General features: G+C 42.1%; 1 protein-coding gene across 5 annotated transcripts in view; it reads right to left on the bottom strand.

Annotated features, from left to right (window-relative positions):
* The window catches only part of phldb1a (pleckstrin homology-like domain, family B, member 1a), a 123,215-nt gene extending 101,407 nt beyond the window's left edge, over nucleotides 1-21,808 (bottom strand). For 4 of the 5 annotated variants that reach the window (XR_009651906.1, XM_060913189.1, XM_060913192.1 and 1 more), the window contains exon 1: nucleotides 1,563-1,745. Coding sequence is in view for 3 of the 5 variants with exons in the window: in XM_060913189.1 (XP_060769172.1) it covers nucleotides 1,563-1,565 (3 nt within the window). In the remaining 2 variants the exon portion in view is untranslated. Of the gene's footprint in view, nucleotides 1-1,562; nucleotides 1,746-21,637 lie in introns of those variants that run through there. The other variant, XM_060913190.1, reaches the window with a different exon arrangement.
* Between the last annotated feature and the right edge of the window lie 3,589 nt (nucleotides 21,809-25,397).

Genomic DNA, 25,397 nt, shown 5'->3' with positions numbered 1-25,397 from the left:
ATCTGAAGTCCTTTCAGAAATATGTTTTAGCATAATCTTGCCAAATAAACAGAATGTAAAAATCTTTCTTTTCTAGTAGCGTTAGCTACCCAATATGATTTTGAGTTTGAAAAGAATTTGCTAGCATGTCAGGTGGAGTTTAACTGACTAGCTGGCTTAGCGTTAAACCACCATGATGGCACAGCATGCGTTCATTTTGTGAATTCACATTTCTGTCTTTGGTAACGGCATTAGGTTTTGTAAGCGTTGTGGCAATAATACAACGATGTGTTGACGGAAAATGTACTTTTAATACTTAAGTATTTTTAAAAGCAAGTACTTCAGTACTTTAACTTAAGTAAAAATTTGACTGGACAACTTTCACTTGTACTGGAGTAACATTTAACCAGTGGGATCTGTACTTTGACTTAAGTAATGAAGTTGTGTACTTTGTCCACCTCTCGCTATTTTAAAGTTTACCAAATAACCCAAGAGAACTTTCACTCATGAGAGCGGCACTTTTGTTGGCAGGCCCGGTCAAGAAAGCCAGTGGAATGTGAAGCTTCGCTTCTGTGGACGAGTAAAGACAGGCTTGCAACAGAATGTGAATATTAATCAGGATGAAATATTTAAGAATAATCTGGAGAACAGACTGACAAATTGTGGAAAGTTTCCATTCAGCATATACTTGACCAAATGTTCGGTTAAATCCTATTTTCCATCAGAACATACGGTAGAGAGCCTCTCACAGTGATGTTCGGTGTTGGCTGTCAGACACTCAGAGCAGAGAAATATCTCCATCTAGTTTTAAAAAAAAAATTCTGCCACAAAGCATGTAAACACAGGAATAAGAGAATTTCTGCACACACAACAAATATATTTCTTTAAATAAAGCCACTTCACAGTGATAACTACATGGGAATCTACTATGTGATTTGGCGTGATTGTCTATTTCACTGTTTGTCTCGCATACATACAAACAAACACACGCGCAGTCTCAAAGCGCTTCCCCAAATGGCTCGTGTGGGCAAACAGAGCACCATGTCTCTGAAACGTGTTATTAAGTCGGCAGTCATGCCACCGTGTCCTGGCCATAGAAGCAGAAAATAGCCTCAGCCTAACCACACTGTGCACTCCACAGGGCTCTTCTTACATGGGTTATAATCATCCACACACACGTACACACACGCACACACACCGAGTACATGCAGACAACTACTGCTCGAGAGGAAACCGCAGTGGAGAAATATAGCAAAGGCAGATCTACAGTCAGAACGTGGCATAAAAATTCCCAATCAGCAAGACTGGAAGACACCAATGGATTAATATGAACTGGAGGGAAAGTATGGAAGGCATGTGCAGCTGAAATCCAACTAAGGACTCTATTCTCCAGGACTAAAGAGTGGTCAATGAAACTCACAACATCCGAATCAAAAAATGATACCGACGGTCCAAATCCAACAGCTGACGGGTAATTAATTAAACATGTAACTTTTTAGTACTGCCAATCCAAAGGAATCCAAAAGGAAGCATGAAACTAAACCCGTCCATGAGAACTGCACCAATACAGGAAATCTACTCACCATCTCTTCTTACTCAAGAGCTATTCAAAAGATCTTAGATCCATAAACTTGTCTAAATTTAGTGTAAATGTTTGTCCTGTTTAGTTCTTGTCCTCTTTCTTCCTGTGTCTTCAGCTGACTGGGTACAGTCCATGTCTCTGCCTAAACACTCTGGAGCACAGAATTACAACTACTGTCACCACCACAGCTGGAGAGAGAGAGAGAGAGAGAGAGAGAAAGACAAGAGGCATGTCTCTCTGAAATATCCTTCCCATAACTCTGTAATATTTCTATTGCATTAAGTCGTTGGGAGAGATGATACAATGAGCAGGTCAGCTCATTTAAATGATGGAGCTGAACAGATGTTAAATTCAGAGAGTCTCTAGAGTAACGTTGCTCTGTTTACTACCCTCAGTCTTCTTGCCTGGATGGAAAATATGTAAAGAGGTTTGGGAACTGTACCCATGTTATTTTCCAGATATCCAACAAACATCATCTAAATTCACGAGACAAACTGAATGGCTGTTAGAAATGTATCAGACACCTTCTGACATCACATCACGTGCATTTCCAGTGTACATTTAAAAGGGATTCATCACAATTCCTATCTGTAATTTTGTTCCAAAAGAGGAAGGATGTGACTTTCCCCAGTTATGCTCCATTTGTTTCCAAAATAAATAAATGATTGTAGAATTATTGGCAGAAGCAGGATGAACCATCACCACTGCTCTGGGATTTGTATTAAAAAAAAAAAGACTCTATTTGTACTGTTTTGATGGTTAGAAAAGGCCTTGATATTCCAGACCAGTTCCTCTCACTGATTTCCTGTTCCTTCATGTCTTTTTTTTTTTTTTGTCAAAAGGGTCTTTTCCGATCTGGCGTTAAACAGCTGCAGAAAGTTTTTGCCTCCTCTCATAAAATGACTCACTTTAACACTGGAGGGCGTTTGTAAATCAGTGACTCATTAAATAAATAAATAAATAAATAAATAAATAAATGAATGAATTTTAAAAAATCTCCCTCAACAATCCCAAACACAACATGGTCACTATGGAATTTTGGAGTCAGAGGATGGCCGACTGAAGTAGCTGTGGACCAAAGTGGGTCAAAGATAGAAGTCCCAGATGGAAAAAGGGGGGAAATGAAATGATAACAGAGGAAATATTTATCAATTTCACGCTTTTTTCCCTGACCATTGCCAAACCAGCTAGGGAGATAGTATGTGAGGCAGATGTCGAAAAGTCCAAACAGATAAAACATAGAGAAAAACAGAGTCTAGCAAAGTCCAAGCAACCAACAGCTGGATCTGAAGATGGTTCTTCCGGTGCTGCCTCCAGAGCAGGGGTGTTTCCTGTGTGATGACCACTGAACTAGCAACTCTCATGGGGAGGACATGGTCCAGCATCCTTCCCTTTCTCAGAAAGAGCTCTGAGAAACATTTACAATCCGTGAGTGAATTTCAAATTAAAAGGAAATTTGCATAAAGCTAATAGATGTACAGATTTATAGAAATGACCATCTCTGATCTACATTCTGAAGTGCCTGAACTGCGTGAACTTTTCATATATTGGCAATTATTCTATCCACATTCATTGCAGGCGGCGCGGTGGTGTAGTGGTTAGCGCTGTCGCCTCACAGCAAGAAGGTCCGGGTTCGAGCCCCGTGGCCGGCGAGGGCCTTTCTGTGCGGAGTTTGCATGTTCTCCCCGTGTCCGCGTGGGTTTCCTCCGGGTGCTCCGGTTTCCCCCACAGTCCAAAGACATGCAGGTTAGGTTAACTGGTGACTCTAAATTGACCGTAGGTGTGAATGTGAATGGTTGTCTGTGCCTACGTGTCAGCCCTGTGATGACCTGGCGACTTGTCCAGGGTGTACCCCGCCTTTCGCCCGTAGTCAGCTGGGATAGGATCCAGCTTGCCTGCGACCCTGTAGAACAGGATAAAGCGGCTAGAGATAATGAGATGAGATGAGACATTCATTGCATACATGTCAACCTTTGGTCAATCAAACCTGTATAACCAACCTCCAAAATCCGTATTTCCCTTATAAAATCCTTATAAGATGCAAATTAAAATAATTTACCTAAAATTTGAATGATTAACAATGATATATCCAAGTTACTTTTTATTCAGTATTAATAACAATAAACCTTCAGAATGAATACAAAGCTCCAATGTTTGACAAAAACACAAAGTGTCACCCTGATGTTCAGAATTGTACTCCATGACAGCTTTTTTAGCGCTCTGCACCAATACTCACTAGGCTGCATGTCACAGCAAGTGTCTGTGTTGATCTTGCCAGAGTGCCCATTCAGAATCTTTTCAGTCGCTAGTGAAAGTCGCTCAGGTGGAAATACGCATTTCAAACAAAATGTTACTTCCCGGTTGGCGGGATTCTCACAATGCGGTGTGCGCATGATCAAAAGTGAAATGAAGTCTTGCTACCACAAGACAACGCGCGATTTCATAAGACTCTTTACTGGCTGTTTGTGCTTTGTGTGGTGTACAGTACATTTGTAAATGTTATGCGCTCTTTTATCATCGTGGGAATTGATTATAGCGCTAAATAAACATTGAAGTTTTTTTTTAAAGAATCCGTATAACTTTATTTGTACGCCCGTATACTACGTTTATTGAATCAAATCCGTATAAAATACGGACATTCCGTATAGGTTGACATGTATGTCATTGGATTGCAGCAATCGCGCACTCTGATTGGCTACTCTACTACTAGGATTTCAGCGCATATACTGTACCATGAGTCGAGAAAAACAAAATGGCCAAGCGTTTTGCTGAACCACCCGAGAACGAAATAAAAACTCTACTCGAAAAGAAAACCCCTAAAAAATACAAAAAAAGCGCAACAAAATACGGAATAAAAGTATTTCATGGTAAGAATGTATCTTTTTTATTTTTCAACAATTATTATTATTATAGCATTTTTCACAAATTGCTACTGTCATTTCGCCGGTTTGTTTGCATTTGAAGCGGAAATTATTTTGTCGGAGGTCTTGCATGAAAAGTTTTGATTTACCGAATTTGCAAAAAATAACAATAAAAATGCTCTGTTTCTCAAAATCCAGTGAATGTGGATAGAATGAAACACTTATTCCACTCAATCTCGGCGTACATGGGTTATAGCCAGTGGCGTGCACGGACATTTTGGAGGGCAAGTGCTCTGGGGGGAAAAAAGGGCACTTTTTTGCACATGTGGAACACCTTATTATAAAAGTCTGAGATTTAACCCTCCTCTTGTGTTCGGGTCGCCACTGACCCGTTTTAGTTTTTAAAGGTGTAAAACAACCACTTAATGTTAATTTATTACATCAAGGCTTTTTGACTTTGCCAGGAATCTCTAGTTGAACAAAATAGAAAAAGAAATTTTTGTTTTCCTAAATCTGAAAATGGTCTAGCAAAAAATATAATACTTATGTGCAGTTGTTTCTGTATGCGATGGGCTACTTCACGACAAAATAATTACAGCTTGGGCTTAGAGGGCAAACAATACATTTTCACTCGATTCATGTGTTACCTGGCTGGTGGGGCAGGGGAAGAGCTGACTGACTGCCCGATGTGTTGTCTGCGCTACGACAAGGCCATGGCTTCCAGGACGCTATGCTGCTGCAACCTCACATTGAATGCACTGCACGCTTGTTCACGTGACAGAGCAAGAGAGACAGAGGTCCGGTGTGTGTGCGGAGGGGGCACACATCGGGACATTATTTTCACACACGCTTTTAATGCCACGACTTTTCTAAAAGATCATGTCGACATTGGCCTCAGTAAACTGTAAAAAAAAAAAAATTCAAAAGGGCACTTTTTTGGACAGAGGGCAGAGGGACAGGTGCTTGAGCACCACCTCGTGTCTATCTGTGCACGCCACTGGTTATAGCCAACTCGGCATTACACGCCTTGTCGGCTATCAGCTCACGTACGACTCGATTTCCTGGAATAACTGTTAATTATAGGTCACTGGTCCTTTAAAATGGGGTTCGGAGACTCCCGAGCTCTGATGTATAGCCACAGTGTTGGCAGTTTCTTTTTGATGCTGTAATGGTGGTGGAGGTCACTGGCAAGTAATAAATAAGATTGTGGTTATAGTTGTGATGTTAGTTAGTAATGTTTTACAGCTAATCAAGAAGCTAGTCCTAATCGAAAGATCAATTACATTTATATGACACACATGAACCGTGTGACTGGTTTTGCTTCTGTGGATGGAAAGCTTAGTTACTGTATGAAAATAAATGCAATAAATATATATTTAAAGGTGCTGAATGCAAAGGCATCTGAAATTTTCACTGTTTTTATTGTGCATGGCATTTTCATACGTCTCAGAAGAACAATATCATGCGGATGAGATGTGATCATTTTGAAGCGCTGAAGGTCGCTTTTCTCCATTTTGGGACGGTCTTCCTCCCTCGAGGTGAACAGTATGGCCTTATGGAAACAGCCAAATGTGACGAGTTTTAACCAATTAGCATAATTATGGAACTGTGTCGCACCAAGATGGCGATGCGCGGAAAACATCGTGACTCTGCATCGACCTTGGAGAGTTTTGAGTCGCAGGGATGTAATTTGTGGTTGACGTTTGTGAATAGATCCGTGAAACAAAAGACAAGTATATCTTTTCTCTGTTACTGCGTTTGTGTTATCGTTTCTTTCTCTGTAAGACCAAAACATTCGGTGTATAACTCCATACTCGCTACTGTGGAGTCAAGCCTATGCGTTCTAAGGCTGAGATAGCTAAGCGCTAGCTAGAAGGATTTAGTTATCTGTCCAGAAAAATGACGTCATCTAACCTTGCTGTATTTTGCAGTTACAATCACTAGGCAGGCTTTCCTTTTCTTTTCCACTGGCTTTTAGCTGGCGGGAGAGAGCGGCGTCCGCCACGTTTGCCCACAACGACTTGTTTCGGTTAAAGGGGAACTGAAGGCAAATTTTTTATTATCAAAATTCTATTTCCTACATGTTATAAAATGTCAGAATGCATTTCTGACAGCTATTTTGTCGCTGCTATAGCAAGTTATGAGTGTTTGAAATATGCTCTGTAATATATCAGTCCATATGTCAAAGCGATGGCCGTAAACGAGATTTGCTGAGACCTGTGCGAGACTTCATAGGACGGAAGTAAGACGTACAGCGGAAATCAAAGTGACTGACATCTGCCAACGTTGTCAAAAGACGCGCACACCCTCTTTCGAATGCTGACGTAATCAAGCCAGAAGTTTTCCCTGTGTCTGAAATCGCTCCCTATTCACTATATAGGGCACTATATAGTGGGGACGCCGTTTTGTAGCGCTGTCCAATACCTTAGTGAGGATTATGTGGGAAATGCGCTTGGTATATTATGTATTTATCACAAAAATACATACATGCGAAAACCCACCAGCCGCCTGATCTGGCACGTTTTAATTGTACGACAGTAATGACGTAAATACCAGCACGATGGACTAGTCCTTATCCTGTCGTCTTTCCAACTCTTCTCTACTCCATGTTGGTTTGAAATCGTATGGAATAATCTCCATGTCACGTACGCGAGGGAGGCAGATGTATGTGCAGAAGTATACAGTTTAATAAAGTGCAGAATATATATATACACAGGCAAACAATCCAAAACAGCAGGCGAGATAAAAAACGAGAATACAGGCAAAAGGGTCGGTCGAGGCGCAAACAGTACATCCAAGGCTAAGTGAGGACAAAAACGAGAAACGGGCACAAGGATCGTGAAACAGGAAATCAAGACACCGGGTAGAAAGGCTCGGTAATGCGTATCGTAATACTTCGCGATGCAAACGCATCAGCACAGTCCTTAAATAAGCAAACACATAGTTCCTTAATTGAGCTCAGGTGCGCCTTGTTCACGGCGCGCGTGCAGGACTGACACTCCATCACTGATGAAGCTGGCAAATCTCGAAATTAATCTAAATTGGAATGACATGGCGATCTGGCTGCTGTGTAAACAGTTTTCAAAATGGTGGCGCTGACACTTCACGTTTGAAGTCTCACACAAATCTCGTGAAGATCGCACGGATAAGCGACGCCTGCCGTGGACCATACGGACTACATTCAACATGGCTAAAAACCAATATAATATGCCAATACGAGTCACGATATAAAGTTAATAAAACCGAAAACGTAATTGAATAACACGTTAATTAAAGAATAAAGCAAGTTTAAAAATTACTTCAGTTCCCTTTTAAAAGTAGGTCAAGCACGCCCCACAGTGGTCATGTGATATTGTTGCTCGCTTGCTTCGGCAATCTCCGGAATCGTAAAATGCAGGACACATTTTATCTCAGCAAAACATTTGCATATAGGATACACGGTGTGTGCAGCAGCAAAACATCTCGAAACTCCAACAGCAATAGAAATAGAACATTGTGCAGAAAATTCGACTTTGCAGTCAGAACCTTTAATGTGCTGAATGTTTTAACAGTATAATTATACTCATGTTGGTGTTATAAGGGATCCTGGAGTTTCTGTCTTCAACAAGGTTGAAATCTCCTGTCGTAGGTGGCAATCAAATTCAAGTTCATTTTCATTTTCACTACTTTATTCTGGTCTGAGGTCGCAGTGGATCTGGAGCCTTTCCTGGGAAGACTAGGTGCCGAGGCAAGAATACACTCAGGATGGAATGCCAGTTCATCACAAGTCATCTGTTCGTCGATCATTTGAAATGAACAGGCGTGTGTTTTTAATTGTTGAGGAATATATGACTCCAGAAACCCATTTCAAGCATAGACAGAAGATCAAGTGATGCCTAGTGATCTCCGAATGAAATCTACAAACATTGTCATTGTTATGACTCATAGTTTTCATTTTTCCGAAAAATGTGTTCCATCAAAAAGCTCCCTCACATAATGACCACAATAACCCTTGACGGATGATTGTGCATCTGTGCATGTGGCTAGAATTCAGCATTCATACAGACATCGCTCGTGTTTGTGTGTGAGAGAGAGATAGTGAGGAGGGACTGGGTACACTTTATTGCTAAAGCAGGGGAAAAAACAAAATGTTCCTGTTTTCTGGCCAAGCAAGAACTCTGAATCATCTGTTTTATTCTTTTTCCTTTCATACGCACGATAGCACTCACAACCTTTATCTCTAATTTTCAGTTTCATACATACCATACACACATCCAGTCAGCAATAAGAGATTTTTTTTTTAATGTCACAAGACAATAAAGGACTCAACAGGTGTTCAGCAGATTATTCAAACAGATGTAGCAACACAGCAGCCTTCATTAGAACAAAAGACTGATTTAAAGCAGGATGATTTAACCCCGGGTGGCACGGTGGTGTAGTGGTTAGCGTTGTCGCCTCACAGCAAGAAGGTCCGGGTTCGAGCCCCGTGGCCGGCGAGGGCCTTTCTGTGTGGAGTTTACATGTTCTCCCCGTGTCCGCATGGGTTTCCTCCGGGTGCTCCGGTTTCCCCCACAGTCCAAAGACATGCAGGTTAGGTTAACTGGTGACTCTAAATTGACCGTAGGTGTGAATGTGAGTGTGAATGGTTGTCTGTGTCTATGTGTCAGCCCTGTGATGACCTGGCGACTTGTCCAGGGTGTACCCCGCCTTTCGCCCGTAGTCAGCTGGGATAGGCTCCAGCTTGCCTACGACCCTGTAGAAGGATAAAGCGGCTAGAGATAATGAGATGAGATGAGATGAGATGAGATGAGATGAGATGAGATGATTTAACCCCGGGTGGCACGGTGGTGTAGTGGTTAGCACTCTCACCTCACAGCAAGAAGGTTCTGGGTTCAAGCCCAGCGGCCGATAGCGGCCAATGGGGGCCTTTCTGTGCGGAGTTTGCATGTTCTCCCCGTATCCGCGTGGGTTTCCTCCGGGTGCTCCGGTTTCCCCCACAGTCCAAAGACATGCAGGTTAGGCTAACTGGTGACTAGGTGTGAATGGTTGTTTGTGTCTATGTGTCAGCCCTGTGATGATCTGGTGACTTGTCCAGGGTGTACCCCGCCTTTCGCCCGTAGTCAGCTGGGATAGGCTCTAGTTTGCCTGCAACCCTGCACAGGATAAGCGGATGATGGATGATTTAACCCCTCACTTGAGAGTCCAGTTTTTGGTGCAGACAATGAACCGCATCTGTGTGAATATTCTGGGCTGCACAATTAATTAGTTCTACTCATGGTTGGTTCATACCAAAGACCATCATAAAAATGGTACCTACTGCCGTCTGGCAAGGCACGCTGCAATACAGATGTGAGTGGGGTGTCAAACTTTCACGGTTACCAGAAGACCAGCCCCCCATTGTAACCCTAGCTGTGTAATTGGCGAGAGGCCGAGGGCTACGGAAATGGAAATTGGCGCCATCCTATGGCGGGGGAAGGACTTTTGACTTTTTCGACAATTAATTGAATATTAATTAAGATACCACTGACTGTTTTAAAAGTCATGGTGTCATCCTGGTTACAGAATTTTATTGAGTTTTCCAGAATACCTTTGAAAAGCAAAGACAACTTATTACGTGTAAAAACAATTTGTGTAAGTACACTTACTGGCCACTTTATTAGGAGTAATTATGTGCAATAAATAAAATCCTGCCGATACGAATCAAGAGCTCCAGTTAATATTTACATCAGTCATAATAGAATGGGGAAAATATGATCTTGGTGACCTTGCCATAGTAGCATGGTTTATGGACAGGCTGGTTTGAATATTTCATAAACTGCTGATCTGTCTGTCCCTCTCTGAGTCACATGTCAATCCTGAGACACCAGTGATGCTGACCTCTTCTGCTCTTCGGACTCACCTGATCCATCCTGATGCCCTGTCTCATCACATCGCTCCTGTAGAGGACGGCCCCATATGGACAGTCCAAAGTCGTACTTGGAAGACGCTCTGGACACTTACAGTAATGCTTTTATGGCTGAGGACTACAGTTGGCTTGCTAACTTTAGGACTGCAGTTGTCATGAACAGTTTTGCACTCAAGTTTCCATCAATGAACAGTTGATAATGTCAACAAAACAGACTTCATGTTAAAACTAAAATTATTGTCCTGGTTCCACAGTTATATTTGTGGCCATATAGGATACAGTTATAGAAGCGAGTTATTTATAATCATGCTATCTGTGATCACCCAAATGAGGATGGGTTCCCTTTTGAGTCTGGTTCCTCTCGAGGTTTCTTCCTCATGTCGTCTGAGGGAGTTTTTACTTGCCACCGTCACCACAGGCTTGCTCATTGGGGATAGATTAGGGGATAAATTAGGGATAAAATTAGCTCACGTTTAAAGTCTTTAATTTTCTGTAAAGCTGCTTTGTGGTAATGTCTGTTGTTAAAAGCGCTATACAAATAAACTTGACTTGATCTCCTGGGATTTTCACATCCAGTGGTACCCCAAAAAATTTCCAATGAGTGAAATTTCTGCTGGCGGAAACACCTTGCTGATGAAAGAGATGAGAGGAGATCGGTCAGACTGGTTTGAGCTGACAAGAGCGACAGTAACTCTTTACAGCCATGGTAAACAGAAAAGCATGTCAGAACATATAATCAAGGCAGATGGGCTACAACAGTAGAAGACAGCATCCAATTCCAATTCCTGTCAACTAAGAACAGGAATCTGAGGTTACAGTGTGCACAGGCTCCCCCCCCCCAAAAAAAAAGGAGAATTGAAGACTAGAAAAGACTAGGTGATGCGTTTCCAATCTTCAAACTGTCCAGTTTTGGTGAGCCTGTGCCCATTGTGGCCTCAGCTTCCTGGTCTTGACTAACAAGAATGGAACCAGATGTTGTCTTCTGCTGTTGGAGCTGATCAACTTCATAGTTCATCATGTTGTTTGTTTGTTTGTTTGTTTGCTTGCTTGCTTACCATGGTTGTAAAGAGATTTTTAAAAAATTTTTGTTAAAATGACTGTAGCCGCAGTCAACTCTAAACAGATGAGCTGTTTGACCTTTCTCTAGCCTAGTAAACTAGACCCACCCGCCTAGCGGCCAAAAATATTTTTGCCTAGCGAGTGGGTCTAGCCTCGCACCATATAAACAAAAACACCCTGGGCATCAAATCGTGCCCGCCAATCACAACGCAAGGTTTTTGTTTGGATTCTTTGGGCGGGCTTTTGCAGGAGTGACGACAAAGCTGCGCGACGCTGGAGAAAGCACAACAGGAAAGATGGCTACGGCTAGTGAACAGCGCGCGTTTGACTCCGCTTTGGAATCAGTTTTAGAAGAATTAGACTTGGAGTTTTGTTGAAACATGAGCAGGAAGAGGCTCTCCGCTCATTCCTTTTCAAGAAGGACATTTTCGCTGTTTTGCCGACCGGCTATGGCAAAAGTCTGATCTACCAGCTGGCTCCGCTCGTAGCCAAAAGGATGGGGCTAGTTTGTGCAGTACGAAGAATTAATAAACAGCTTTGAAACATTACTTTTTGATTGTTTCTTATTTTCCCGTTATTTTAAATTTAAGGGAAATTATTTCACCAAACACCACTAAATAAAAACTCTCAAAAACAGTTTAAGCAAACCCTTGAAAAACACTTGGGGAAAAAAATGAGTGTATGTGGTACAGACTCCAAACTTGTGGTCATTATCTCCAAACTTCTTAATATCTAGAACCTGTTTATTAATTAATACGCATTTTGAAAAATTATTTATTTCAAGGCCTCCCCCACTGCGTTCTGTCGCTCTGACTACGTCACAGTCACTGTTGCGCTGATTGGTCAGAGCGTTGGCCTATACGCACAGAGACAGTTTGAAAGACAGCAGTTTGTTCCTCCTACCCGCTTCGGAAATGTCTACGGATCAAGGCCAGACTAAATATTCACATTTAGTCTGGCTTGCCAGGCTAACCTTTCTCATCAACAAGGCAGAACTGCCGCTTAATGAATGTTTTTTGTTTTTCGCACCATTCTGTATAAACTCCAGATACTGTTCTGTGTGAAAATATTAGGAGATCAGTGGTTTCAGAAATAGTCACCAAGTCTGTAAAATCACATTTTCCCCCATTCAGATGCGAACATTAAAGGAGAACTGAAGTCATTTTTAAACTTGTTTTATTTCTTAATTAATGTGTTATTCAATTGCATTTTCGATTTTAGTAACCTTATATCGTGACTCGTATTGGCAACTAATTGCAATAAAATATAATACTTATCGGCCTATTCGGTTTTTAGCCATGTTGAATTTAGTTTGTTTGGTCGACAGCAGGCGTCACTTATCTGCGCGATCTTCACGAGACTTGTGCGAGACTTCGAAACGTGAAGTGTCAGCCAGGTGTCAGTGCCGCCATTTTGAAAACTGTTTTCCAAACGAAATATTGCACAAAAACGAGTTTAAATAACGATTACTGCCTACTTTTTTCAAACTTTCCTGATTGCTATCAAAACAAACAAAACTTCCGGCTTGATTACGTCAGCATTCGAAAAAGGGCACGCGCGTCTTTTGACAATGTTGGCAGATGTCGGTCACTTTGATTTCCATGGTATGTTTTACTTCCGTCCTACGATGTCTCGCACAGGTCTCAACGAATCTCAGTTACGGTCATCGCTTTGACATATGGACTGATATATTACAGAGCATATTTCAAACACTCATAACTTGCTATAGCAGCGACAAAATAGCTATCAAAAATGCATTCCGATATTTAATAAAATGAGACAAATAGAATTTTGATAATAAAAACATTTGCCTTCAGTTCTCCTTTAAACTGTTACTGTATGATGCATTGTGCTGCTGCCACATTGGCTGGTTAGTTAATTGCATGAATGTGCAGGTGTACAAGTGATCCGTACAAAGCTTTCAGCGAATGCATATTTTAGTTATTTTTGCATCAATGGTGCAATCGAGACCTTAGTGACTTTTGAATAACAGTTTCGTTTATAATATAGATATTTATGCACTGCCTAAAAGCAGAGCTCCTGATGAGTATATGAGCAAAATGTTTGCAAGGGCACAAAATCAACCTCAATAGAATAGTAATATTAGAACATATGAACAATCAAATTGTGTAGTGTTGTGTATTTCGCATCAATAAATTTCTACATTGTCTTGTGACAGTGATGCCAAGAATGAGGTACGCATTACAGTTATGATACATATTCATGCCTTTCTTTGACACCGCATGCCATGAGCCAGAAAAACCACCACGACATTTATGATGATGTGACTCTGCTGGGTGCCTGGTGGACAGCAGTGACCAGCACTTTCACTTTATATCATTAGTATATAGTTGCAATCCAATATCAAATTTGATGTGTCAAACAGTTGTCTGGTTACAACTTTCACATCTGCATGCTTTGGTGCTCGCGCAGCGCCATTAGGACTAATTACCATGCACCTGTTCCTGATTAGAGTGCAATCACAGCGCATACATATAAGGACTCTCAGTAACACGCAGACTTTGCAAAGTATACGTTATGTACCCTGCGTCTGACGTTACCAAGCCTTGTATTTTGTGTCACATTTCTGGTTTTTGACCCAGTTTGTGTTTTTGGACTGTGAGTATTGTATTACCTCTGATATCCTGTCTGTGTCTCACTTGACCACTGCCTGTTTTTCAACTCTGCCTTTGTCTCCGTTTTGGATCTGTTTGCTAGTGTGCTTTCAATAAAACTCTTTCTGCACTTACATCCATCTATTGCCCTTCCATGACAGAAACTGTCAACTGTCTATAAAGCAAGTGGACTAATCAAACTAGTTTTATATGAAACAGTTGTGAATATTTTCCATAAAATGTGTTCCGTAAAAGGTGGTGTTGTGGTTAGCACTGTTGCCTAACAGCAAGAAGGTCCTGGGTTCGAGCCCAGTGGCCGACAAGGTCCTTTGCATGTTCTCCCCGTGTCTGCGTGGGTTTCCTCCAGGTGCTCCAGTTTCCCCCACAGTCCAAAGACATGCAGGTTAGGCTAATTGTTGGCTCTAAATTGAGCGTAGGTGTGAATGGTTGTTTGTCTCTGTATATCAGCCCTGCGATGACCTGGTGACTTGTCCAGGGTGTACCCCGCCTCTTGCCCATAGTCAGCTGGGATAGGCTCCAGCTTGCCTGTGACCCTGCACAGGATAAGTGGCTACAGATAATGGATGGATGGTGTTCATAAATAATCCCACGTTATTTTTTAAAAAGCAAAATACAAATAAGTGTGGGATAAAAACCCATTTATCTGATGTAAATAAAGATACAAATGTCATTGTCTGGTGATCAAGTGTTTATGAGATACGCTGCCTCGCACTCATGATCGGGTTCCGTGTGGCGGTACACATCCGTCATTTGCATGGACGGACGGATGGTCAAAAGCCATGAAAAATTAGATCGATGCATTACCATATCCTCTTGAGTACGGGGCTCTGCTCCACATGCGCTTAGAGCTCCACTTACTACTGTTAAGTGGACCAATGGGCTTTTACTCTTATCGTTGAATATTCTTCCCCAAACCTTCATAAACAGGGATGAGAGTTTTCCGCTTTTCGGTGGATTTCCGCTTTTTCTGAGCAAAAATCGATATTATGCCAAATCCGTTGAGATTTTTTTTTTTCATTGAGGGGGTTGGGGTATGTTCCTTCGTGATACTCAAGCGTACGACGATGTTACATGTTTACAGTTTCGCCATCTTTAGTCTCGCGGTAGAATACGTGTTTTCTACAATGTAATTGGCCAAAACATCGCTGGCGAGAGCATGATAGCCAATCATAACAGTTCTTACAAGAGTGTGGGAGAGAACAAAAGCCAATCATAACAGTTCTTACAAAAGTACCCGCATCGTTCTATTTTATCGAAACTTGCACATGTTCGTCGCTGCGCTTCAAAAATACGTTTCTCTTTCGTATCGGCTTTTTTACTCAAAATGCCGAATACAATTGACAAGCGAGACGAAGCGAAGGTACGTGAAATCGATGCTGGTATAAAAAACAGAGAGACAAGCTGACAAGCTTTTGTCTTTGGCCAAAAAGCTGAAGAAGTCGTCGAAATGATTAAATGAAAATGAGAAGTGACTGTGAACTATAAATAATTGTATAAAGTGTACATAGACATTATCCCATAAACTTAGCATTCGTTTGATTTAATACATTGAACATGTATATGATGGTCAGTAAATCTGAATTAATGCTGACAGTTTTGAAAACTTAAATATTTCAAAAGACTTTTTGAAATCATATGCAACTAATGAGGACATAGGGTGACTGACCTTTTCTCCCTAAGAAATTTTATTTAATATATGAACATTTTGAAAATTAATAAAACTTATGTTTAATGTGAATTTAGTTTGTCATTTTTGTTGATCATGAATTATAACCATACCCTTGAATGTAGAATGTGATTTTATTTTGAATTCAAACAATACTCCTATTGATTTGAAACATATTTTCATGTAAATATATACAAAAGACAACAGATTTTTTATCTACTACAGCTCAGATTGCAGGAAAAGTGGTTTGTAAGGCCTTATTTTTCAAAATTTTCTTGGGGGGGTATCCCTCCCAGACCCCCGGCTTCGGGCGCCATATTGTTTTCTGCTTTTTTTGGTGACCACCCACTCTCATCTCTGCATAAAACAATGGCGTATTGATTTAGCCTTTTTAGAACAATTCATTTGAGTATATAGATTGGTCAATGTGTAAAAACAGTAAGCTAAAAACCTTATTAAAGATCGCAGTAATACGTAAGTGATAGACAAGTGTAATTTTATGAACCTATGACGTTCCAGCATGCAAATACAGGCCAAGGGATTGTTTTGATGAGCATTAAAGGTGACACATTATATTATTTTGATTAGCATTAAAGGTCGGCACGGTGGTGTAGCGGTTAGCGCTGTCGCCTCACAGCAAGAAGGTCCGGGTTCGAGCCCCGTGGCCGGCGAGGGCCTTTCTGTGCGGAGTTTGCATGTTCTCCCCGTGTCCGCGTGGGTTTCCTCTGGGTGCTCCGGTTTCCCCCACAGTCCAAAGACATGCAGGTTAGGTTAACTGGTGACTCTAAATTGACCGTAGGTGTGAATGTGAGTGTGAATGGTTGTCTGTGTCTATGTGTCAGCCCTGTGATGACCTGGCGACTTGTCCAGGGTGTACCCCGCCTTTCGCCCGTAGTCAGCTGGGATAGGCTCCAGCTTGCCTGCGACCCTGTAGAACAGGATAAAGCGGCTAGAGATAATGAGATGAGATGAGCATTAAAGGTGACCCTTTTCCACAAGTTGACACAGTTCCCTGAGGTCTTGATGAAATATCTTTGACATGGTTTGGTCAAAATATGTCACGCTTCCGGGCTCACCCAACACTCAGGACTCCACGTCCCACCACCACCCCAGTCACTACCACGTGCATTCCGTCAGCCAACCTGGAGCCACTTCCTAGGAGTGGTTCCCCTGAGTTCTAATCACCATCACCTGTACCTTTTTGTTTATGTCTGTATTTATACCCCTTTGTTTGTTTTGTTCCTTGCATAGTATTGCATCTACATTTCGTGAGCCTACTGAGTGTTATTATAATGATTGATTACCTGTGTATGACCGTTTTTGCCTTCCGTTTTTTTCCCGTTTCACCTAGCGCTTGTGTTTGTTTGCCCATTTCTCTTGCTTCCCAGTTTTTTGATCCTCGCCTGTTTCCCGATTACGATTCGCCTAGCCCCTGTGTTTATAGATTGCCCGTGTCTACTGAGTCCCGGATCTTGGACTCTTGCCTGTTTCCTGACCACGAGTTGTCTAGCCCTCGTTACTGTTTTGGATCTCTCGGTATTGACCTGGCCTGGCTTTTGTACATTGTCTTCTTTCATTGTGGTCATTAAAACCTTGAGTTCATTCACAATCTGCGAGCGTCTGGTTTGTCACAGCCACATTACAAAATACCTCAAGGATAAAACCCCACAGCTCCCTTCTCGCCCTGTCTAAACAGCCCTGCTCAAAACGGCCGATTTGAATGACTGTTCTTTTAAATGATAACGAACCACTGCTCACCCCACCCTCCTCTTCCACCAGCCAATCAGGTAGCACTTTCCTCATGAATATTCATTCACAAAGGCAGTTCTTGAACCACGAGTGGAGATACTCAAATGAGGAGGCGGTATAATTTTAATGAGCTCCTCTTGTGACATAGAAAGGGGAGACAAATTTCAACGGCTTGTTGAAGCACATGTTTTCTGAAATAGGCAGCTCTAAAGAAACTGACTGGGCATCTTATTTCACAGTTTGTGGGTTGGTAGGAACTCCAGAAACCCAAATGTATGTATACAAGCACTGAGAAAGTAAGTTTTTCATAATCTGTCCTTTTTAACAATAAGTCTGGATTTCTTGTACTTTAACATTTTTGTGGAACTGCGGCATGAAACAGTTTATTGTTCGATATTAATAGGTTTCTGTCTCGGGTTTTGACAGCAGTAAAGTTGCTTAGGAACGCAGTTGACAGCTTGATCTGTTCAGGCTGTTTGAAAATCATTTTAAATATTATACTAATTCATTCTCATTCTATTAGTCATAAATAATTATCACTGTTCTGTTATTATGGGAAATAATTTTTTTTGTTTTTTGTTTTGCCGAAGCCAACTACATTCCATCGTATTCTGTTTCTCATTCTCAGTTCCCAGAATACTAAATTAAAAATTGGTGCAAGGCTTGATGATTGAAGCCAGGAATAAAAAGGAAAGACATACGACCTGGCCAAAGGACAGATAAGATTTTGACAATAAAAGCAAGCTATGCCACGTGGAAGTGCTGGGCACACAGAAGGGTTTAAATGCGCTTCATTTTTGAAGTGCGATTTCTAAAGACAGGCTAAACTTGGGAAATCCTCTGTGTGAATTTAAGTTCGCACCTACAGCAATGGATGAATGCAGGTACTCACGTAAGCACAGCAGAGTCGGAGCACAACCTGTTGTTTAAACTGGAGTGAAAAGGGCTGAATAAAGGCTTTTAGAGAGCAGGAAATCATTCCAGATCCGCCGTAACGCTCCTGGCTTTCTCTCACCTGCCCTTGCGTGGTATCAGATTCCACCTTTTTCGTCATGTTTAGCCTACACCCACCTACCTACCCCCCCCCCCCCCCACACACACACACACACACATCTCATCTCATTATCTCTAGCCACTTTATCCTGTTCTACAGGGTCGCAGGCAAGCTGGAGCCTATCCCAGCTGACTACGGGCGAAAGGCGGGGTACACCCTGGACAAGTCGCCAGGTCATCACAGGGCTGACACATAGACACAGACAACCATTCACACTCACATTCACACCTACGCTCAATTTAGAGTCACCAGTTAACCTAACCTGCATGTCTTTGGACTGTGGGGGAAACCAGAGCACCCGGAGGAAACCCACGTGGACACGGGGAGAACATGCAAACTCCGCACAGAAAGGCCCTCACCGGCCACGGGGCTCGAACCCAGGACCTTCTTGCTGTGAGGCGACAGCGCTAACCACTACACCACCGTGCCGCCCCACACACACACACACACACATACATATATAATATGCAGGCGCTGGTGTGCTTGTCACAGATTCACACAAATCTTAAAATAGCCCCTTTTTTGTCCCTCTCATTCTTTATTATTTCATCCAGCCCAGTGAAACAAATCAGTAAAGGGCACAAAGCTGCCTCACATTTGTGGCCAGTTAATGTGGCCTGATGTCTTTGTCTCATATGAAAGCTTCTATTCAGACAGGCCTGCTGTGCTTGGCGGGCTTGGGCTCATGTAGATGCGCGCGCGCACACACACAGCAGGTATTAAGAGTGTGTGGAACTTGTGGTCTAATATCCATATCACGTGTGCACTACCTTAGCAGTTCCATGCGCGCATACACAAAGTATCTTTGTGCCATTTGAAACTCAGTACCTTGGATTGGATACCATGTGTGATATTTCCCTCAAAACACACGTGAAATGCCTCACATTTCAGGCATTCAGCACATTCCTTTTATTTCCAAGGATAGGCTTCTGCCTTTCATTAGTAAAATGAGTGATTTGACAGATAAGACATTAAAGGAATAGTCCATCATTTTTCAACTTAACCCCTATCTACCACATCTGTTGCATGTGTGTGTCTACCACAGGCAAGTATATAAAACACACTCGCTCTGTACTGAAACAGAAATCCTGTAAACGTATACTAGAAGTCTAAGGGCAGTTGTTGAACTCCATGAAAAGACATAAATATATAAGACAAGTTTAAATCTACAACCACTAAAAGCCAACAAGGAAGGGTTGGGATCAAACAAGCATGACAAAACCGGTTCTAGGGTTAACGGTTCTTTGTTCTTACCTAGTGTTATCCAACTTCTCTGAAGGTTTTGTGATATCGACATCACAAATCTTTCTTCTGAAAGTGGTTGATCTATGAAAGCCCAAATTATCCAGATTTACAGTGCCTTGCAAAAGTATTCATCCCCCTTGGTTTTTGTCCTGTTTTGTCACATTACAAGCTGGAATTAAAATGGATTTTTGGGAGGGTTAGAACTGTTTGACTTACACAACATGCCGACTACTTTAAAGGTGCACTTTTTTTGTGACACAAACAATAATTAAGATGAAAAAAAAAACAGAAATCTGGAGTGTGCATAAGTATCCCCCCCCAAAAAAAAGTCAATACTTTGTAGAGCCACCTTTTGCTGCAATTACAGCTTCAAGTCTCTTGGGGTATGTCTCTATTAGCTTAGCACATCTAGCCACTGGGATTTTTGCCCATTCCTCAAGGCAAAACTGCTCCAACTCCTTCAAGTTAGATGGGTTGTGTTGGTGTACAGCAATCTTCAAGTTATGCCACAGATTCTCAATTGGATTGAGGTCTGGGCTTTGACGAGGCCATTCCAAGACATTTAAATGTTTCCCTTTAAACCACTCCAGTGTAGCTTTAGCAGTATGTTTAGAATCATTGTCCTGCTGGAATGTGAACCTTCGTCCCAGTCTCAAACCTCTGGGTGACACAAACAGGTTTTCCTCCAGAATTGTCCTGTATTTAGTGCCATCCATCTTTCCTTCAGTCCTGACCAGCTTTCCTGTCCCTGCAGATGAAAAATATCTCCACAGCATGATGCTGCCACCACCATGCTTCATTGTAGGGATGGTGTTCTCAAGGTGTTGGGTTTGTGCCACACATGGCGTTTCCCGTGATGGCCAAAAAGTTCAATTTTTGTCTCATTTGACCAGAGAATCAAATAAGAACGTGTACCTTTAAAGCTGTGTTAATCAAATGGTGCTAAACCCCCAAAAATCCATTTTAATTCCAGCTTGTAATGCGACAAAACAGGACAAACACCAAGGGGGATGAATACTTTTGCAAGGCACTGTATACTTTATTTTGAAATATTTCATGAAAGCATTCTTATAAAAGACTTTGCACATGAAAATGTTCAGTGATGGAGTTCAACAGCTGCCCTTAGACTTCTGTTTGGTGTTTTTGAATAAACAGATTTATGTTGCTGTTTTTTGTCAGTACAGGAAAACATGTAGAAATTCTTGTGCATGATAATTGCTCATACACTACTGATATGGTATGACAGAAATGAAGTTCAGAAGTACTGGAGTATTCCTTTAAAATGCCTCATTTTGTTGGTGTGCAGTGAGGTAGCTACAGCAAATGTGTGCCATCTCCATTGGGACAATAGGATCCTTATTCATGCTGAGGTCACAGTTATGATCGTCAGACGAACCTGGGACTACAAACGTTCAGTTTCTCTCCGAGTCTTGTCTTGCTATTCCATTCTTCAGAGCTTCTCGGTGTACAGTATGAGCATGTAATGCATAGGAGACAGCCAGAATGGTCTAAACATCAACCACCGAAATAAATAACACAGTCTACCTTCATATAGACTTCTACAGATATATTCAAGATGCCACAGCTGCAGTCATTTTAATGACATAATATGTGACATCCAATTACAGAGAAATGTTTCCTGCTTACTCCATATTCTTTGTTTCCTGTTTCTGTCCAGCGCTTCCTCTTTTACTATTTTTGACACTGACATTCAGGAGAAAAATTGCCTAACCTGCAATTTTACACAGACAGATTCACAGACACACAGTCTCTCTCGGTTTCATAAATACACACAGAACAAATACTGATGTTTTATCATGGAAAAACAAAAAAAAGAGTAAATCTACCCTAAAACTACCTTCTAGCTATAACTTTAGACTCTGGAAACATTTCCAACTGTCAGTCAGATGCACCATACTCACTCAAGATGTTTTGGAAGACAGTCAATTAATCCACAATTTAATCCCAGAAGAACAGGGATTATAATTCCAAAAAATGTGGCTCGTCTTTAGCTTGACTTGAGAACATTAACTGACATTAGCACAGATCACTTGTGACTAGTGATGAGGGACAAATATGCTCCCTTCCTCCTCTCTCTCTCTCTCTCTCTCTCTCTCTCTCTCACACACACACAGAGTCCCTCTTTTTCTCTTTCTGCCCACCCCTTTTTCCCTTTTTCTCATTCCATCTCTCAAATTCAACCTCAGCCTCCGTCTCTCTCTCTCTCTCTCTCTCTCTCTCATTGTATGGACACAAGGCAGCCTTTCATTTTTGCAGCTGAAAGGTCAGAACCCATGCAGGCTTTGCTGAAACACTCAGAACTCGGAAGGATAGACAGGTCAATCGATAAAAAGACAGACAGCACGTACACTGAACACAGGAATTTAAACGGAGACAATAGCATCAATTCAGTGAAGAACCAGACCATAAGACAGAGAAAACCTATTCCACAGCACTATGGAATTCTGGCTTCTGATTGGTCAGAAGGTGTTGATTAATTTTCTGTAACAGCAGCAGGAGTGCTGGCTTAATTCAAAATCACCGTTTCGTATTAACTTGGTCGTTTTTAATCCATTATCGTTTCTATAGTAACGGCTCATTCACAGATGGCAGATGTTCCACGTAATCCAGAAAAATGAACAATAAACAGATTTAAAATAAGTAAGAAAAGTATTAAACTTTCCATAAGGAGATTATTTTTATATATCTTTATGGAAGGAGTCTCCAGTGTCAGCGCTTTGTTTTCCATCTTCAGGACAGAGGAATTTGTGCTTGCTGGTTTTTCAAAGCTTCGATTTTTGTCTTATTAACTTCAAGAGAAAAGAAAGAGATGAAGGAACGACTGTTTATCGCTGATATACACTCGCCGGCCACTGTAATAGGAACTTGTTCTTGATTCTAAGATTCCTGTTCTTGGTCTTCTGTTTGCTGTTGCATGCTGAGATGCTGGCGACACGGTGGTGTAGTGGTTAGCGCTGTCGCCTCACAGCAAGAAGGTCCGGGTTCGAGCCCCGTGGCCGACGAGGGCCTTTCTGTGCGGAGTTTGCATGTTGTCCGCGTGGGTTTCCTCCAGGTGCTCCAGTTTCCCCCAAAGACATGCAGGTTAGGTTAACTGGCGACTCTAAATTGACCGTAGGTGTGAATGGTTGTTCGTTACCCCTTTTCCACCAAATCAGTTCCAGGGCTGGTTCGGGGCCAGTGCTGGTGCCGGTTCACAACTCGTTCAACTTGCGAGCCAGCTGAGAACCAGTTTGCTTTTCCATAGCTCGCGGTGCTAAGGGGAGTCACGTCATTACGTCACTGTGTACGTCAGTTACGTCGCTTTATACGTCATTACGTCGCTTTAAACGTCAGTTATGTCGCTACATTTGCATAAACCTTGGCGCGAATATCGAAGCAAAAACAACATGGAAGAAGCAGCAACAACAACAATAATAATAATAATAATAATAATAATAATAATAATGGATGACTTCGCATTTGTACAGCTGCTGCTTCTCGGCGCTTAAAAATGGTGATCTTTCGCGGTCTTGTTATTGTTGTTGGTCTTAACAACTCCGCCCCCCGCTGACATAAGCAGTTCTTTCCTCTGGCCCAGCAGAGAGTTGGTGCTAGCCTGGAACCGGTTTTTCTGGCCCCAGAGCCAGTTCTTTGTCAGTGGAAACAGAAAACCCGGTTCCAAACTAAGCACTGGCCCTGAACCAGCCCTGGAACTGCTTTGGTGGAAAAGGGGCATGTGTCTATGTGTCAGCCCTGTGATGACCTGGCAACTTGTCCAGGGTGTACCCCGCCTTTCGCCCGTAGTCAGCTGGGATAGGCTCCAGCTTGCCTGCGACCCTGTAGAACAGGATAAAGCGGCTAGAGATAATGAGATGAGATGAGATGCTTTTCTGCTCACCACGGTTGTAAAGAGTTGCTATATCCTTCCTAGCAGCTCGAACCATTCTGGCCATTTTCCTCTGACCTCTCTTATCAGCAAGGCATTTGTTTCCACCCACAGAACGGTCATCGCTCACTTGATGTTTTTCGCACCATTCTGTGTAAACTCTCGAGACTGTTGTGTGTGAAAATCCCAGGAGATCAGCAGTTTCTGAAATACTCAAACCAGTCCATCTGGCTCAAACCAACACCCATGCCACAGTGAAAGTCACACTTTGAGATCACAATTTTCCCTGTTCTGATGTTTGACGTGAACATTAACTGAAGCTCTTGATTTGTACCTGCATGATTTTATGCATCGTGCTGCTGTCAAATGATTGGCTGATTAGAGAACTACATCAAACAGCAGGTGGATGGGTGTTCCTAATAAAGTGATAACAGGAACGAACATGTGTCATGGATGTTCAGCATTAGCTGTAAATGAATAAAAGAAAAAAGTATGACCCGGCCTTCTGTAATAAAGTTGAATTTGTAAAATAAATTTTATTATGTAAAATCATAAAAAATGATCCACTTCAAGATGGTAACAGTAACTATGCTTCATCACAGCACCCCTTCATTGACTATTTTCCTATAACAGAACAGGTTTTATTCCTTACTTGGCTCACATCACATACAGATACAAAACTTTAAAGTAACTATGAACATATCCATTCTTCTGTCACCTCAAATAGCTAAGCAGCTTGCTAACTGCAAGAATGCAGCGATTTGAAAATCGTTTTCAACTTATATTCAGATAAATACAATACAAAGACAAGACATTTAAATGATCAACACTTTAGTGTTTTTTGTAAATACACACTCATTCTGAATTTCATGTCTTTATCCGTAACCGCTTATCCTGTGCAGGGTCACAAGCGAGCTGGAGCCTATCCCAGCTGACTATGGGCGAGAGGCAGGGTACACCCTGGACAAGGCGCCAGATCATCACAGGGCTGACACAGACAACCATTCACACACAGTCAATTTAGAGCCACCAATTAGCCTAACCTGCATGCCTTTGGACTGTGAGGGGAAACCGGAGCACCCGGAGGAAACCCACACAGACATGGTGAGAACATGCAAACTCTATACAGGAAGGCCCCTGTTGGCCACTGGGCTCGAACCCAGAACCTTCTTGCTGTGAGGCGACAGTGCTAACCACTACACCACCGTAACATCTCATCTCATTATCTCTAGCCGCTTTATCCTTCTACAGGGTCGCAGGCAAGCTGGAGCCAATCCCAGCTGACTACGGGCGAAAGGCGGGGTACACCCTGGACAAGTCGCCAGGTCATCACAGGGCTGACACATAGACACAGACAACCATTCACACTCACATTCACACCTACGGTCAATTTAGAGTCACCAGTTAACCTAACCTGCATGTCTTTGGACTGTGGGGGAAACCGGAGCACCCGGAGGAAACCCACGTGGACACGGGGAAAACATGCAAACTCCGCACAGAAAGGCCCCTGTTGGCCACTGGGCTCAAACCCAGGACCTTCTTGCTGTGAGGCGACAGTGCTAACCACTACACCACTGTAACACATTCTAGAAAAAGTTAGGACAGTGTTTGGGAAGTGAGGACACTAAGTGTTGAAGTTTTGCACTCAAATGCACAATTGCCCCTTTCCACCTGTCTGTCTTGTCATTTATGCAGTTTATTGTACGGAGATAGCTATATGTTTAGATAGGTAGATGTTTCTATAGCAAATGTGTAATTAGGTTGCTATCGATAGTTATTTATATACCTTTGTCATC

Source organism: Neoarius graeffei, chromosome 28, assembly GCF_027579695.1.
Source record: "Neoarius graeffei isolate fNeoGra1 chromosome 28, fNeoGra1.pri, whole genome shotgun sequence".
In the NCBI taxonomy this organism is placed as follows: domain Eukaryota; kingdom Metazoa; phylum Chordata; class Actinopteri; order Siluriformes; family Ariidae; genus Neoarius; species Neoarius graeffei.
The sequence above is the reverse complement of the archived record's forward strand: the minus strand, read 5'-3'. Positions and strand labels throughout refer to the sequence as shown.